Below are 13,833 nucleotides of genomic sequence, written 5' to 3'. Positions count from 1 at the left end.
CACAAAAAAAAAAAAAAAACGCTATTTTTATTAAAAAAGGTCTTCCTTGGCATGAATAAAATTAACAATAGTTTCGTTCATTTTTGTAGATATGCCTTTCTGCTTCCCAAGCTTACAAATATACCCATTGAAATAATCAATCTCTGTCAATCGTTTGTTTTTTATGTCTTGTAAGGTCGAACATGTATTTTCTTTTGCCTCGTATGCCATTTCAAGAACCATTTTCATGGTTGAATCCAAAGTTTCATCTGGTAAATCATCTTTAAATAATTCAAAAGCTTCTTCGCAAATAGATCGCATGATTGTCTGCGCATGGGGATGCAGCACTCCTCCGTTTTTACAACCAAGTATAGTCGCAACTGGATTGATGGTTGAATTGATAAGGAGCTTCTTGATCATCTTGACATATGCTTGCTCCCAGGGCAACAACGTTGCTCGAAACTCGGGTATACCTACTATAGTTTGTGCCAAACATTGATCCAGTGGTTTGCCTGATACAGGATGCTGTGCTAAGACTAGGCTTTCAGGAGCATCATAACCTGAATGATGTTGAATGTCATAGGGAGCCAACCTTTCTATTGCATGTCTGTTTATTCCGACGATAATTGACGGAGGCTTTGTCGCCCGCCAGACGCTATCCAGGAGTTCATCAACGACACCCATGCCGTTTTGCAGAAACAGGACAGTACTTGATGATGATAGCTGAGAGACCACAGATGAAACGGCCTCGAATGTATGCTGTGATTTTGTAGTGACAATAAGAGACGTGATTCTTTCTGTGTTTTCCTTTGTTTTTACTGCTTCGACGCCAGAAATGTGTTCTATATTTCCTCGAGAACGATAAGTGATTCTATTGTGATGCTTATTAAATTCTTCCATTTTAAGACTGGAGCGTAGCAATAGGGTCACTTTATGATTATGCTTTCTTAACACACTCGCTACATGGCAACCAATAGCGCCAGCTCCAAGAATATGAATGGTCATATCTTGCAAGAAGATTAATGAAAGTCAAAACCAAATCAAATCAATAAGGGAAGCCATATTTGACTGTGGAAGATATAGAAGTCGGATAAGGAGATGTCTGTTTTGGAGTCCTTTTTGATAGAAATAGAAACCTGTGGAGGTAACACTGTGTTGCCTTTACGGTTACTTTAAAATTGACAAAGAAATATTGTCAATAGAGCACATTCTGAGGCCATTTTAACGATTGCGAATGTTAATAGAGGGTACAAAGTGTTATTTTGTCTATAATATAGTCAAGAAAAGATTAAAGACCAAGAGTTTATAAGCCAAAATGTAATTTAGGCCTCAGTACCAAACTATACCAAATGAGGACAAGTACCACTGGCGTGACCAGAGCCAGCAGCTTTCCATCAATTTTGACAATCTGTCCTTCATATTCATCATCCTGCGCTACTGTAAGTATGGTTACTACTTTTTTTTTCTTATCCATGACTCAATTTTCTCTTATGAGCGCATAAAAATACCTCAAAGTTTTGAAGAAAACAGGATCTTTCAATGTATTATAATACCAGTAGTGAAATTGAAGCTTTAGCTGGTAGCACGGAAACTAGAGGCATTTTCTTGACTGTTGTAAACTTTGAAGTTGCTGTGTACCCGACACAAAGAAGCATATGCATTTCGTACTCAGTTCCATTTGAAACTTCTGCTTCTTTTATATAGCCTCTCTGACAACAACCTATTAATGCTTTCTCCAGTAATCTGTGATATTTGTATAAGATAAAATATTCAGACGTAAAAGTCAACAGGACGATAGAGTAATTTTTTATAGTGTATGTCCTATTGACTTACATATGGCTGCTAATGCGTAAGGGCTTTATTTTTCTTGGTTCAAATTTTCATCAATAAGAACTAGAGAGTCATATCCCTCAACTCAAAAACAAGACTGGATCATGACACTGTCCTCACCAAATTTGATAATCCTTTAAAGGTGAGAACACTCGTAGCGTTCGTTTTGCTTCCTCAAATCTTTTAATACCTGTCGATGTTGTTTGGAATCTAAGATTTTTTTTTGGGAAAAAGGATGTCAAGCCATGCAGTGAATATGAAATTGAATAGAGTTACTTACGTTCCCCTGGAAACATTCTCAGGAAATTGAAAACGGATTCGCCAAAGGTGTCACACTCGGGGGCTATCTTTTGTTGCATTGTATTCAGAGATAGTTTCTTGAGTTACAAATCATCAAGTTAGATGTGATCTATTGTATATGACTGATATTGTCAGACATTTCATTGTTAACCATCTTTTCAATAAAGTGCTAGTTAAACCACAGAATTACACTTTTTATATCTATCTATTTCATACGGCATATTCTCGACAACGGAATATCATTCGTACTCCCAGCAGGTGTTCAGTAATTGAGAGTCTACTGTAGTCACTTCTTTATTCATTCTTTTGCTTCTTGTGGGCTCTTTTATTATTATTTGTCACCTGAAATTATCATTTTTCTATCAGTGTGCGAATAGCTTCTGAATAAAGGGTAGTTCTAACTTTAACCACACTTGAGGTAATGTTTAAACTGCTCTCTTAGAAGATACAGAATCAAGGCTAGTTAGCACAGAGGATCATATTTCTATTAAAAAGACTCACTGATAGCTGCATTATAATGCAGCAGACGTGAATGACGCCGGGCAGTCCCATGTCCGGCTAGCCTGACTATTAAAATTGACAATTCTTAGATTTGATTTGGTTTTGACTTTCATTAATCTTCTTGCAAGATATGACCATTCATATTCTTGGAGCTGGCGCTATTGGTTGCCATGTAGCGAGTGTGTTAAGAAAGCATAATCATAAAGTGACCCTATTGCTACGCTCCAGTCTTAAAATGGAAGAATTTAATAAGCATCACAATAGAATCACTTATCGTTCTCGAGGAAATATAGAACACATTTCTGGCGTCGAAGCAGTAAAAACAAAGGAAAACACAGAAAGAATCACGTCTCTTATTGTCACTACAAAATCACAGCATACATTCGAGGCCGTTTCATCTGTGGTCTCTCAGCTATCATCATCAAGTACTGTCCTGTTTCTGCAAAACGGCATGGGTGTCGTTGATGAACTCCTGGATAGCGTCTGGCGGGCGACAAAGCCTCCGTCAATTATCGTCGGAATAAACAGACATGCAATAGAAAGGTTGGCTCCCTATGACATTCAACATCATTCAGGTTATGATGCTCCTGAAAGCCTAGTCTTAGCACAGCATCCTGTATCAGGCAAACCACTGGATCAATGTTTGGCACAAACTATAGTAGGTATACCCGAGTTTCGAGCAACGTTGTTGCCCTGGGAGCAAGCATATGTCAAGATGATCAAGAAGCTCCTTATCAATTCAACCATCAATCCAGTTGCGACTATACTTGGTTGTAAAAACGGAGGAGTGCTGCATCCCCATGCGCAGACAATCATGCGATCTATTTGCGAAGAAGCTTTTGAATTATTTAAAGATGATTTACCAGATGAAACTTTGGATTCAACCATGAAAATGGTTCTTGAAATGGCATACGAGGCAAAAGAAAATACATGTTCGACCTTACAAGACATAAAAAACAAACGATTGACAGAGATTGATTATTTCAATGGGTATATTTGTAAGCTTGGGAAGCAGAAAGGCATATCTACAAAAATGAACGAAACTATTGTTAATTTTATTCATGCCAAGGAAGACCTTTTTTAATAAAAATAGCGTTTTTCTTTTGGGAATCATTTAGCACACGCGAAAATACTGATCTATCAAATGGCTGGTAAGCCACGATTCTAAGCGTGTATTATAATTACTAATGGTTCTTGAATTCATAAAGAAAGTCTAATTGTTCATTTCATGATCTGGGTTATGGTGCTGCTTTTACCATTAGAACGATTATCTTTTACAGAAGTGCATCCTTTTATATAAAGAAGTAATGATTTATATTCAAAGGAGAGATTCTATTTAGTTTGACTTGTTATTGAAAGTGTGTACACATAACCTCATATTGTATGAATTCACTCTATTCATACTGACTACAGTCGTTTATCAATGTCAGTTATAAGCAGATATTGTTTTACGATAATGGATACTGTTTTCAATAGCCACGGCACTCTGCGTATCTCTAGTATGAGTATTCTGGTCTGCTTTTAGAGATGTACAGACTAGATTCACGCAAACAAAATCGCCATTTACATTTTTTAAATTGACACGGTCATTTTTGTCTATTGTCTTGCGATTTGGATGTAATAGCTTTTTGAAGCAAAAAACACATGTTTGCGATGTATTATGTTTGCTTGCTACACAAACAGAAGTGTAGTTTTTCAGCATCCTTCGAATCTCTGGTAACCTTTTGTGGACGATCCAAAGCAGAGCTCACTATCTCCAATAAACATGATTGATGGCTTCTTACTGCTCGAGGTCATATAGGATCGTTTTTGAGAACATAGCCTGTCGATGTACTTTCGCTTCTGCAACTCATATATTCGTAATTGACGTACTCTTTGTCACAGGTAATAGAAATCTCAAAGTACGCCTTGTTACGTGATTCTTCCATTATGCCAATTGACAATATCTTGGCTGTATATCATTAAAGTGCGTACTGCAAAATGATCTCATACGATAAATTTAAGTATTTCTGATGTAAATACGACAATGAGATCTTTCTTGAATCATTTGTTTCTTCTGCACAACCACAAATTTCATGGCTATCGCTGTCCTTGAAGAAAGGTTAAGAGAGCCAGAAGGGCCAGCCAATACAATTCGAGTAAGAGAGCTAAGATAAATGGAAATAACCAAATGACCATAGCAAGCTGTCCCTTGTCATCTTCTTTTGGATTATCCAAAATGGTCCTAGTTTATTTAAACTGATAGTAGCTATCTTGTAAATCCTTTGCAAAAGCAATGCTTTGAAATTCCTCTGGTCCGTATGAGAAGCAATACATATTTTCATATCTGGATTAAAGTCCGCTCTTCTTCTTTCAAAGCTTCCTTGTTGCGATCGCATTCTTTTGCGACCTCCAAGATTTTGGGTGATGCCTCATAAATCTAATAGGATATACCATGGTAGTTTTTGACCTTGCTACTGTAGCATATTGAATTAGGGACAACTTGAATAATAGAGTTGAATAACACTTTAATGGTCTTTGCTTTTCAGATATTCTCTTGATTGACGGATCTAAACATTGTGGGTATACAAGCTCTCCTGGTGTTGTTAAGGAACTACTTGATCTTCCTATTTCTCATCCCTTGAGATGGTTCTTCTTTTTGACATCATTGAAATAGCAACATTGTCATTTTTAACAATGTTTATTGTTGTTTTGTTATTCAAGGTTTTTAAACAGAAGGCATTCGGTCAATCTTTTTTCTTTATTTGTTGCATGTAAAAATTGTTATCATTGGAAGTTCTGCTTGTAATTGCTGTGCAATCAGCATGTATTGAAGATTATGAATACTCTTTCCAAATTAGGTGAAACGTATAGAAAGCGATGGAAAGCGGAAAAAAAAGACCCAATCACTCCCGGAAAAAAGTGTAAGCGTCTTTCTCAAGCTTATGTTTGGGAATGACTAAACAGTAATAATTGTTACACAAGCAAATGCTTAACAGATATCAAAAATACCCCACAAACAAAAAATACCCTTTTCTTTTTCATAAATAAATAATATGCCTCATGTAAGCAGATATTACCATATAAAGAATACGTTACTTATGTACATCATAGACACCCAAGACTCCTGTTGACCCTAATGCACCTGGTCCAATGCTTCGTTTCCAAAGCAACCTTCCTAAATTACCTGTTCCTGACTTGAATGAAACCCTTCCCAAGTATTTAAAGAGTATACGTCCTCTTTTGAGTGACGAAGAGTACAAGCGCTCAGAACAAGCTGTAAAGGAATTCTTAGCCCCTGGAAGCTTTGGTCATGAGCTACAGAAGCGTCTTGTTGCTCGTGCTAATGATCCCAGCATTGTCAATTGGATGGAAGATTGGTGGTTAGACCAAGCTTATATGGGTTATCGTGATCCTGTCGTTGTCTATGTCTCTTACTTCTTCGCATATAAGGATGATAAACTGAGAAGGGTGCCTGCTCAACGTGCTGCCGCCATCACAACAGCTGCTCTCGAATTCAAAAAACTGATTGTTACCAAAACGCTCGAACCTGAGTATGCAAAGGGCGAGCCTATGTGTATGGATTCTTACAAGTACATGTTCAACAATTGTCGTATTGCACACAAGCCTAGTGACCTCAAGGCTACTTTTGATCCCATCAAGAATACCCACATCATTGCTATTCGCAAGAACAAGTTTTATTTTATTGACACTGTTTACAAAGGTCAACAATTGAGCACCAAGGAGTTTGAACAACAGTTCCAACGTGTCATTGATGATGCTGGCGACATCAAGGGAATTCCTATTGGCGTTTTGACCTCTGAAAACCGTGATAAATGGTGTGATGTAAGTGATAAGCACGCATACACTGTAGCATATACTTATTCGTTATTAGTACCGAGATGACTTGTTGGCAGCTAATCCCAATAATAAGAAGATTATGGACAAGATTGAAAGTGCCTCATTTGTCGTCTGTCTTGATGACTTGACGCCATTTACCAGGGATGAACTTGTTCGTGCCTGCTGGCATGGAGATGGACGTAACCGTTTCTTTGATAAGCCTTTGCAATTCATTGTGTTTGACAATGGCAAAGCTGGTTTCATGGGTGAACATTCTTGTATGGATGGTACAGCTACTTGCCGCTTAAATGAATATGTTTGTGATGGGTAAGACAAAAGATGAATATAGATTGGCAGATTCTCACAGGGTATATTTTCTTTTTATATAAAGACTTGCTAGAAATCTAGTCAATCACGGGTCTGATCATGTGCGCACGGATATCCCCCAACCCGAGCAACTTCAATTTGTATTGAATGGCAAGGTCGAAAAAGCCATTGAGACAGCCGAGAAGGATTTTGATGAATTGATTGGTAACCATGAAATGACCGTTTTGGCGTACAATGCATTCGGAAAGAACTTTATCAAGAAAATGAAATGCTCTCCCGATGCTTTTGCGCAGATGGCTATTCAACTTGCCTACTACAAAATGTTTGGTACCTCTCGTCCTACTTATGAGTCTGCTCAGACACGCAAGTTCCAACGTGGTCGTACCGAGACCTGTCGTTCGGTGTCTGCTGAATCCATTGCGTTTGTCAAGGCGATGGAAGATCCAAATGCTTCAAGCCAAGAAAAGGTCGCCAAGTTACGTGCTGCCTTGAAGGCTCATGGCCAATACATGGGGCAGGCAGTCAATGCACATGGTGTTGATCGTCACTTGTTTGGTTTAAAGAACAGTTTGAGAGAAGGAGAACAAAAACCTGAGCTGTTCACAGACCCTGCATTTGCTTATTCCTCTCATTGGTATTTGTCTACGTCTCAATTGACCTCTGAACATTTTGATGGATATGGCTGGGGCCAAGTAGTCAATGATGGCTTTGGTGTTGCATACATGATCAAGAATAATGCTCTTCAATTTAATGTTGCCAGTGTCAGGGATCTTGAAGTGCATGGTAAGAAATACATTAATGGTACACATCGTTTCAAGCAAGCATTAGAAGAGGCTTGTGATGATATGCGAGACACACTCTTGGCAGAAGCTCCTACCCAAGCCAAGTTGTAGGCGCATATATAAATATATTAGAAATTTGTACAAAATATATAGTATGTTTTTATCCTTAGACACATGAAAAAGAGTGGTTATTTTTGAGTAGCTTATCTTCACTAAAGACAATCCTATTTCCGAAAAGGGGGACAAGCGAATATGTTGGAATGCATTAAAATATGCGTATGATAATTATAAAAGGAAGAGAGGGAAAAAAAAAAGGATGCTTTTCTTTTTCTTTTTCATCTTTCTATTCTATCTGATTGTGTATTAAATGATTGAAATAAGCTATAGATGCCTTAAAAGTTACTACTAATCATAAACTAAAACGAAGAGATTAAGCACAAGTAAGTTCCTTTTATTTTCTACATGCTTAAAGATCGTGTCCTCTTCATAAGCAATGTTCTTTTCAGTAAAATCACAAAAGGTGTAGAATATATAATATTATTTTTTCTTATACGAGTATACAAATGATCAATTGAAGCTTTATGACCAAGTCAAAAGTTAAACCAACTATTAACAATAAATGGGATTATAAAAGGAGAAAGAGAATTTTGACAGATGTTTATAAAAAAGAAAGACATTTCTTTTCTCTTTCTCTCTCTCTTTTAGCCCTGTATGCTTGTTTACCACAATGATATAATCTCATTCAGTTGCATACAGCAAAAAAAAGGGGATGGGGCAAACAATGCCCTACAAAAATTTTTTTGGCGCGTCGAAGGGCGGAGAAACAAATATTAGGCGTGCAAAAAGAAGACATTTTTCTTTATTTCTTTCCTTCTTTTTCTCTTTCATTTTTTTGTATACAATACAAATAACAATAAAATGAGCTCAAATGCTTCGAACAACAAGCCGACTATAGCTGAGCTACATAAGATATTAGCAACTGGAAAAAGTTTAGACCAAACTATAACAAAAGAGCTTGGATATCCTGATCTTACCGACTTGTTTAGTAAATAAGAAAAAATACTGCTTGTGCGTGTCTCGAACTCACAATCTATATAAAAGGCACAGGTGCTTCAGACGTATATACAACTTCGTTTGCTAGCTTGAAGCAAGAGCTTGTTTCCATCACTGACAAGCAGTTCCCCGAACAAATTAAGTCAAAAATTGATGGTTTGTATATGTCTCTTTATTTTACTACTATACTCACCCCTTTTCTTTATATACAAAGAAACTCGTTGTCGTAGTTTTGTTGGAATATTAAAAGAAATTAAGCGAGCATGGATTAGTCTTGATCATTGCTTATATTTATGGGATTACAATACAGGGTAAAGTGGGTGTGTGCATGTCAAAGAGAATACTGTTTATTTATCACCATTGTCTTAGTGGGGATATATGTGAATATGTGGATCAAGATCAACCAATTACCGCTGTAGGCCTTGTAAAGCCTAAACCAGGTAAGAACAATGCACCATAATTGATAATGAATTCAATTAATATATCCTATGTTTGGCAGGTGTATTCAACCCCAAAATTGATTATCTTTTGATTGTTGCCACTGCACTACAAATTATTCCGCTCGGCATAAGTGTATCAGAACCTACTCAACTTGGAGAACAATCAGTTGTGAATTTGATAGCGGTCAATTTGGCTATTCCGAGTGATGACATTAGTATGAGATCAGTCGTTGGTACAACTGATGGAAGAATATTTATGGTTGGAAACCCAACTGGAGACGAAACAAACAATACGGGACATCTGTATGAATTAGTTTACAATGTAGGTTTGAGCAATGAAAAGGAAAGGGGGCAGTTTATAAACATACTATAGGTACCTACTAAATGGACTGGACCCCTATGTCAGCTTGTTTGTAGAACAGAAAATATACTCAACAGATTCTTGCCAACACCCTTAAAGATGAAATCAGATTCACGCGTAAAAAGTGTAGTGATTGACAGTGAGCGTAAAGTGCTGTATATTCTTAATTTTGATTCAAGTATTGAAGTGGGTTTCTTTCTTCTTTAATGACGCGTTTTACTTACTCTTCTTATAGGTTGTTTACATTGGAACTCATGAATACACTCCAGTCATTAAATATAAAAGCGTTATTGAACATGCACAAAATATGTGCCGTCAGCATCAAAGAGTCTGCGATCCAGAAGAATTTCTAATTTCATCACTGCACATCATCCCTAAAAAGGAGTCCCAAAAGATCTATTTGATGGCGATGACAACAGGTGGTTTCAGGCTCTATTTCAGTGGACATGCAAATGTACTTCGCATGTATGCACCTGTCAGTGGAACGACCGATAGACCAAGTACATTAGAACTAGTCCATGTCCGCTTCCCTCCGGCAGAGGCTAACTTACATCCAGATGAGCCAAAGGCAAGCTATCATACAACCTATTACAGCCGCGGTACCTGTATATCGGCAAAGGCCAACAAAGAGTTTGATTCAGTTCATATCACGGCTCTTGCGTCCGTACAACAAGAGCAATCGAGCGCTATCAGCTTTGGTTATACAGTAAGTTTTGGGGAAAGAGCATACGTCCACAGTGCATTTACAATGTTTTTCTGTAGAATATCAATAGAATGCCTTTTATCGAAACAGCTGCTTCCACCGATACGAAATTTAGAATTGCAGCTATAGATGAGATCATGACTGGAAACGAACTGCGTGAATTGGCTCAACAGCTTTCAGATCCTCAGAGAACATTTGTGGCAGTATCCATTGGTTCTATATGCGCCTACCACAAGAAGAGGCCTGTGGACATACTCGAGCGTCTTATAGCAAACTATCGACCTTCAAACGAGAGTCAACGAAAGGAAATTATGACATTTTTTGATGAGTTCGGTAAAGCAGAGACATGTGCCATGTGCCTTTCGATCATCTGTGATAGCGGTGATAAACAAACCATTGATACAGCAACGTATCTGTTTTTTGAATACGGAGGCGTGCCTGCCGCAAGTAAGGCTAATCAAGCGCCGAACAACTATTTAGCACATGCCGATACCATGAGCGGAGTGACCTATAGTGGGAAGCATGATGGTTTTGTTCTGTTTTTAGCCCGACTCTTAGGACCTATTTGGACAACAAAGTTATTTGTACCAAGGTAATAGAAAAAAAAAAAAATAGGAAATGGGTTTATTGATGACTAACAAAATATTACAGTAAGGATGGGAAAATATATGTCAATAGTTGCAGTAAAGAAGACAATCCATTCATTACGGTCAGACGAAAGCTACTTCGACTCAAGACATTTATGGATGCGCACAAGGGTTTCCATGATCCTGCCACCATTTCTGATCCTCGCTTCCAAACGCTTGATTCTAAAATATTAGCTCTTTACTTGGACGAACAACGATCTGTACACGAACTCTATTTATTCCTTTTACAATGCATCGATTCTATTGAATTTTCCGTCTTCTTATGGGACGCTAATACACGAAATACCCTTCAACGATATATATCTGTCGATACACCAAGTTTGTTAAAAGACTTGGACATCAAGATGATGCTCACGATGCAGGAAGGTCGCGACTTTTGCCACGAACTTGTCATCACGGCCGTCGATGAGGTCACTGTGAAGAACGCCGCAGCGTTTAATGAAACTGTCTCAACCGATCTGCAACAACGATGCCCTGTATTCTTTAGTCGTGGTGACTTTTTTTTCTTTAGAGTAAGTCTTTATTTTATATATATATGTCACTAATGACAACCTGTAGGGCGTGGAGTATATCCGACGAGCGCTGCACGAAGATTCAGAAAACGAAAAAAGATTCTTTTTACAGCAATCACTTTCACAGTTCCAACAAGCATCTGATCAAATATCCGAGGCTCATATCAGCAGCATCTGTTCCTTCTATCAAGCACAATCCTTCCATGTTGGCGTTGTCGAACTCATGCTGGACCGTGCTCAAAAGCTTGATCCTCAACAGCAAGCACTCGCTGTATTTGAATCTGGAGGGCAAGGAGACGAAGCGAGCAAAGCACTCTATGATGCCCGCACAAAAACATACAACTATATCTTTTTGGCACTCAAAGATGCTAGATCACTACTACAACCCAAGATAGACATGGGCAGACGTGTGCCCATTGCGGACAAGGCCGTCTATGTGAAGCAGGTGTTTGAATCAGCGCTCCAGAACAAGGACCCATTGTTCCATTATAAGCTCTACTATTGGTACATTAATGAGAACATGACGGATGAATTATTGGCAGTCGACACTGAATTCTTAGTGCCCTTCTTTTCCAAGGTCGTTCAGGACGAATACATCTCACTCAATTTCCTATGGCAGTACTACCGAGGCAAGACACAATTTTACAAATCTGCAATATGTCTTACACGACTGGCGGAAATGCCAAGTGATCAAATTACATTAGAAGCACGCATGAAATACCTGGCATACGCTCGCGTCAATTGTCGATGTGGTGAAAAGGAAACAGATATTTCCAACTACACTCGTGTACAGTTGGCTGAACGAATCGATACACGCATGAATGCATGTCGCCTTCAGATACGTATTCAGAATATATTAAAAAATTCTGGCAATATAGATGCGATTGCCGCTGCAAAAGAGTTAGACTATCAGTTATTTGATGACGAACGTAAATTATATTCATATGCCGAAAGATTTCCTCAGTTACAAGACTTGTTTAAATCAATATAAAATAAAGAAATAAAAAAAAAGAGAGGACAATAATAGATGGCTTTGTTGTAATATTGTATTTATTGACTAGTGGCTTCGGCATACGTTCTACGTAAATCCAATTCGAGATCCTTGGACTTCATCAAGAGCACCTTATTTTAATGTTAATAAGACCATTCGACCTTTATACGCGCATTTACCTTGGGAAAAATGTGCTCAAGCATGAGGATCGCCTTTTTTTTTAATTCTGCATTCTTTGATCGAATATATATTCTTACTAACTTGATAACAGCGATATAAAAGTTTTTTGTATTGTAAGCTAACTTGCTTTGCGTCATCGCCTTCTGTAAGATGGGTATAGCTCCATTATGATATCCCATTTGCTATAGAAATAAAGATATAGATGTGGTACTTGTTAATGAAACTCACTTACTATGTACGTCTCTGCTTTCATAATCAACACAGTATCCAAGCCAGAGGCATTGTCCCTTTTCTGTATTTGATCCTGGATGCAGTCTAATATGTCAAGAGCGCTTTCAAATTCTCTATTATCAACTAACGTTTGAACATTTTTATATATCCCATTCAGATACTCGTCTGAATTAGGTCCTAGTGTTGAATATAGTAATCCAGATTGTATATCCAAGTATTTTCTAGACACAAAAAGAGGGATGGGTTCTCCTTCATAAAATATATATGTATATATACCTTTTTTTATTATGCGTCTGGTTAAGAAGGCTGGCCCGTGTCATTTTCCAATCCATTAATAGTACACTTTCTTTAGGATACTGTCTTGTAAACATGTCTATCAGGCCAATTGCCATTTCGGACTCGCCGGCTAATTCAAGCTTATATATAATGAGCTATAACGATTTACCAAGTCTGTGTAAAATACCATTTTTGCATTTAAAAGAACCGTCTTTTCAATATCTTCAATGCGACTATCTTTTACGCTCTTGGCTAGTTCCAAGTAAGATGATACGAGTGTGCTGTTACCTAGACATAAAGACATAAATAAAAGTAGAATCATAAAGAATTTAGCAACTTACCACAACGAAGCCATGCTAGGGCAGTGATAAGGCACTGTACACGATCCATCTGTTCGATATCTTTCATGATGATATTAATAGATGTCTTGTATAATATCTCAAAGATATGTCTATTTGAGTCACCCTATAGCAACATACTATTAGACTAGTTTTACTTGCAAACAAAACCATACCCTGCAAATCATATCACGTGCAAGAGTCAATGCTTTCATGTTGTTCAAGTAATCATTTGTAAAGGAACTGCTGCCTTGAAAGTAATGATTTTTTCGACATGTTTCTATCCAACTACGCAATCAAGTTAATCATAGAATCACTTAATTTTTTCTTTCTTACTATTGAATTTCTTGCAGACAGTATTCATCCTTATTTTTCCTTGCCGCTGTTAGAGCATCATTAAAGGCCTAACGGACGGTTTAGTAAGAGTAAATGAAAATCCCATGTCTTACAAATAGTGCATCAGAAAAGTGACCAAACTTGTATTCCAAGATGCCAAGGTTAAGCAAAGCGTATTGAATCTCACTATAAGAATAAATAGTCAGTACCTTTTCCTTTTTTTTTTT

The 13,833-nt window shown here is 37.6% G+C and overlaps 5 protein-coding genes across 5 annotated transcripts in view; 3 read left to right on the top strand and 2 right to left on the bottom strand.

Moving 5' to 3' along the window:
• Positions 1–9: 9 nt before the first annotated feature.
• Positions 10–1,091, bottom strand: RHIMIDRAFT_274911 (2-dehydropantoate 2-reductase). Its single transcript, XM_023612503.1, has one exon. It carries the CDS (start codon positions 982–984, stop codon positions 31–33), a length of 954 nt encoding a protein of 317 aa, XP_023461065.1. The 5' UTR covers positions 985–1,091; the 3' UTR covers positions 10–30.
• Positions 1,092–2,699: 1,608 nt separating this feature from the next.
• RHIMIDRAFT_274910 (2-dehydropantoate 2-reductase) lies at positions 2,700–3,830 on the top strand. Its single transcript, XM_023612502.1, has one exon. It carries the CDS (start codon positions 2,741–2,743, stop codon positions 3,692–3,694), a length of 954 nt encoding a protein of 317 aa, XP_023461064.1. The 5' UTR covers positions 2,700–2,740; the 3' UTR covers positions 3,695–3,830.
• Positions 3,831–5,317: 1,487 nt separating this feature from the next.
• On the top strand, positions 5,318–7,840 carry RHIMIDRAFT_100309 (acyltransferase ChoActase). The gene is made up of 4 exons (XM_023605100.1): positions 5,318–5,654; positions 5,704–6,435; positions 6,485–6,756; positions 6,821–7,840. The coding sequence occupies exons 1-4, from the start codon at positions 5,646–5,648 to the stop codon at positions 7,647–7,649; spliced, it is 1,842 nt and encodes a 613-aa protein (XP_023461063.1). The 5' UTR covers positions 5,318–5,645; the 3' UTR covers positions 7,650–7,840.
• A 616-nt stretch (positions 7,841–8,456) lies between these two features.
• On the top strand, positions 8,457–12,245 carry RHIMIDRAFT_242723 (nucleoporin-domain-containing protein; the record flags this gene model as incomplete). The annotated part of the gene is made up of 10 exons (XM_023609832.1): positions 8,457–8,583; positions 8,640–8,747; positions 8,806–8,902; positions 8,961–9,031; positions 9,091–9,353; positions 9,405–9,578; positions 9,628–10,098; positions 10,155–10,687; positions 10,747–11,254; positions 11,301–12,245. 10 exons carry the CDS (start codon positions 8,457–8,459, stop codon positions 12,243–12,245), a joined length of 3,297 nt encoding a protein of 1,098 aa, XP_023461062.1.
• Positions 12,246–12,388: 143 nt separating this feature from the next.
• RHIMIDRAFT_249323 (uncharacterized protein) overlaps positions 12,389–13,833 on the bottom strand; it is a gene marked incomplete at both ends in the record, with an annotated part of 2,004 nt that continues 559 nt past the window's right edge. Inside the window, 8 exons of the mRNA XM_023610604.1 lie at positions 12,389–12,607; positions 12,658–12,877; positions 12,933–13,072; positions 13,102–13,220; positions 13,274–13,397; positions 13,447–13,558; positions 13,607–13,674; positions 13,720–13,792. Coding sequence (XP_023461061.1) covers positions 12,389–12,607; positions 12,658–12,877; positions 12,933–13,072; positions 13,102–13,220; positions 13,274–13,397; positions 13,447–13,558; positions 13,607–13,674; positions 13,720–13,792 — 1,075 coding nt within the window. The remainder of the gene's footprint in view (positions 12,608–12,657; positions 12,878–12,932; positions 13,073–13,101; positions 13,221–13,273; positions 13,398–13,446; positions 13,559–13,606; positions 13,675–13,719; positions 13,793–13,833) is intronic.

The sequence above is a fragment of the Rhizopus microsporus genome (assembly GCF_002708625.1).
Source record: "Rhizopus microsporus ATCC 52813 unplaced genomic scaffold scaffold_37, whole genome shotgun sequence".
Classification (NCBI taxonomy): domain Eukaryota; kingdom Fungi; phylum Mucoromycota; class Mucoromycetes; order Mucorales; family Rhizopodaceae; genus Rhizopus; species Rhizopus microsporus.
The sequence above is the reverse complement of the archived record's forward strand: the minus strand, read 5'-3'. Positions and strand labels throughout refer to the sequence as shown.

Coding starts and splice junctions, on each gene's coding strand:
- RHIMIDRAFT_274911 (XM_023612503.1), bottom strand. CDS start 984: ATGACCATTCATATTCTTGGAGCTGGCGCTATTGGTTGCCATGTAGCG.
- RHIMIDRAFT_274910 (XM_023612502.1), top strand. CDS start 2,741: ATGACCATTCATATTCTTGGAGCTGGCGCTATTGGTTGCCATGTAGCG.
- RHIMIDRAFT_100309 (XM_023605100.1), top strand. Junction 6,436..6,484: donor ACCGTGATAAATGGTGTGAT/GTAAGTGATAAG, acceptor ATTCGTTATTAG/TACCGAGATGACTTGTTGGC. Junction 6,757..6,820: donor AATGAATATGTTTGTGATGG/GTAAGACAAAAG, acceptor TTTTATATAAAG/ACTTGCTAGAAATCTAGTCA.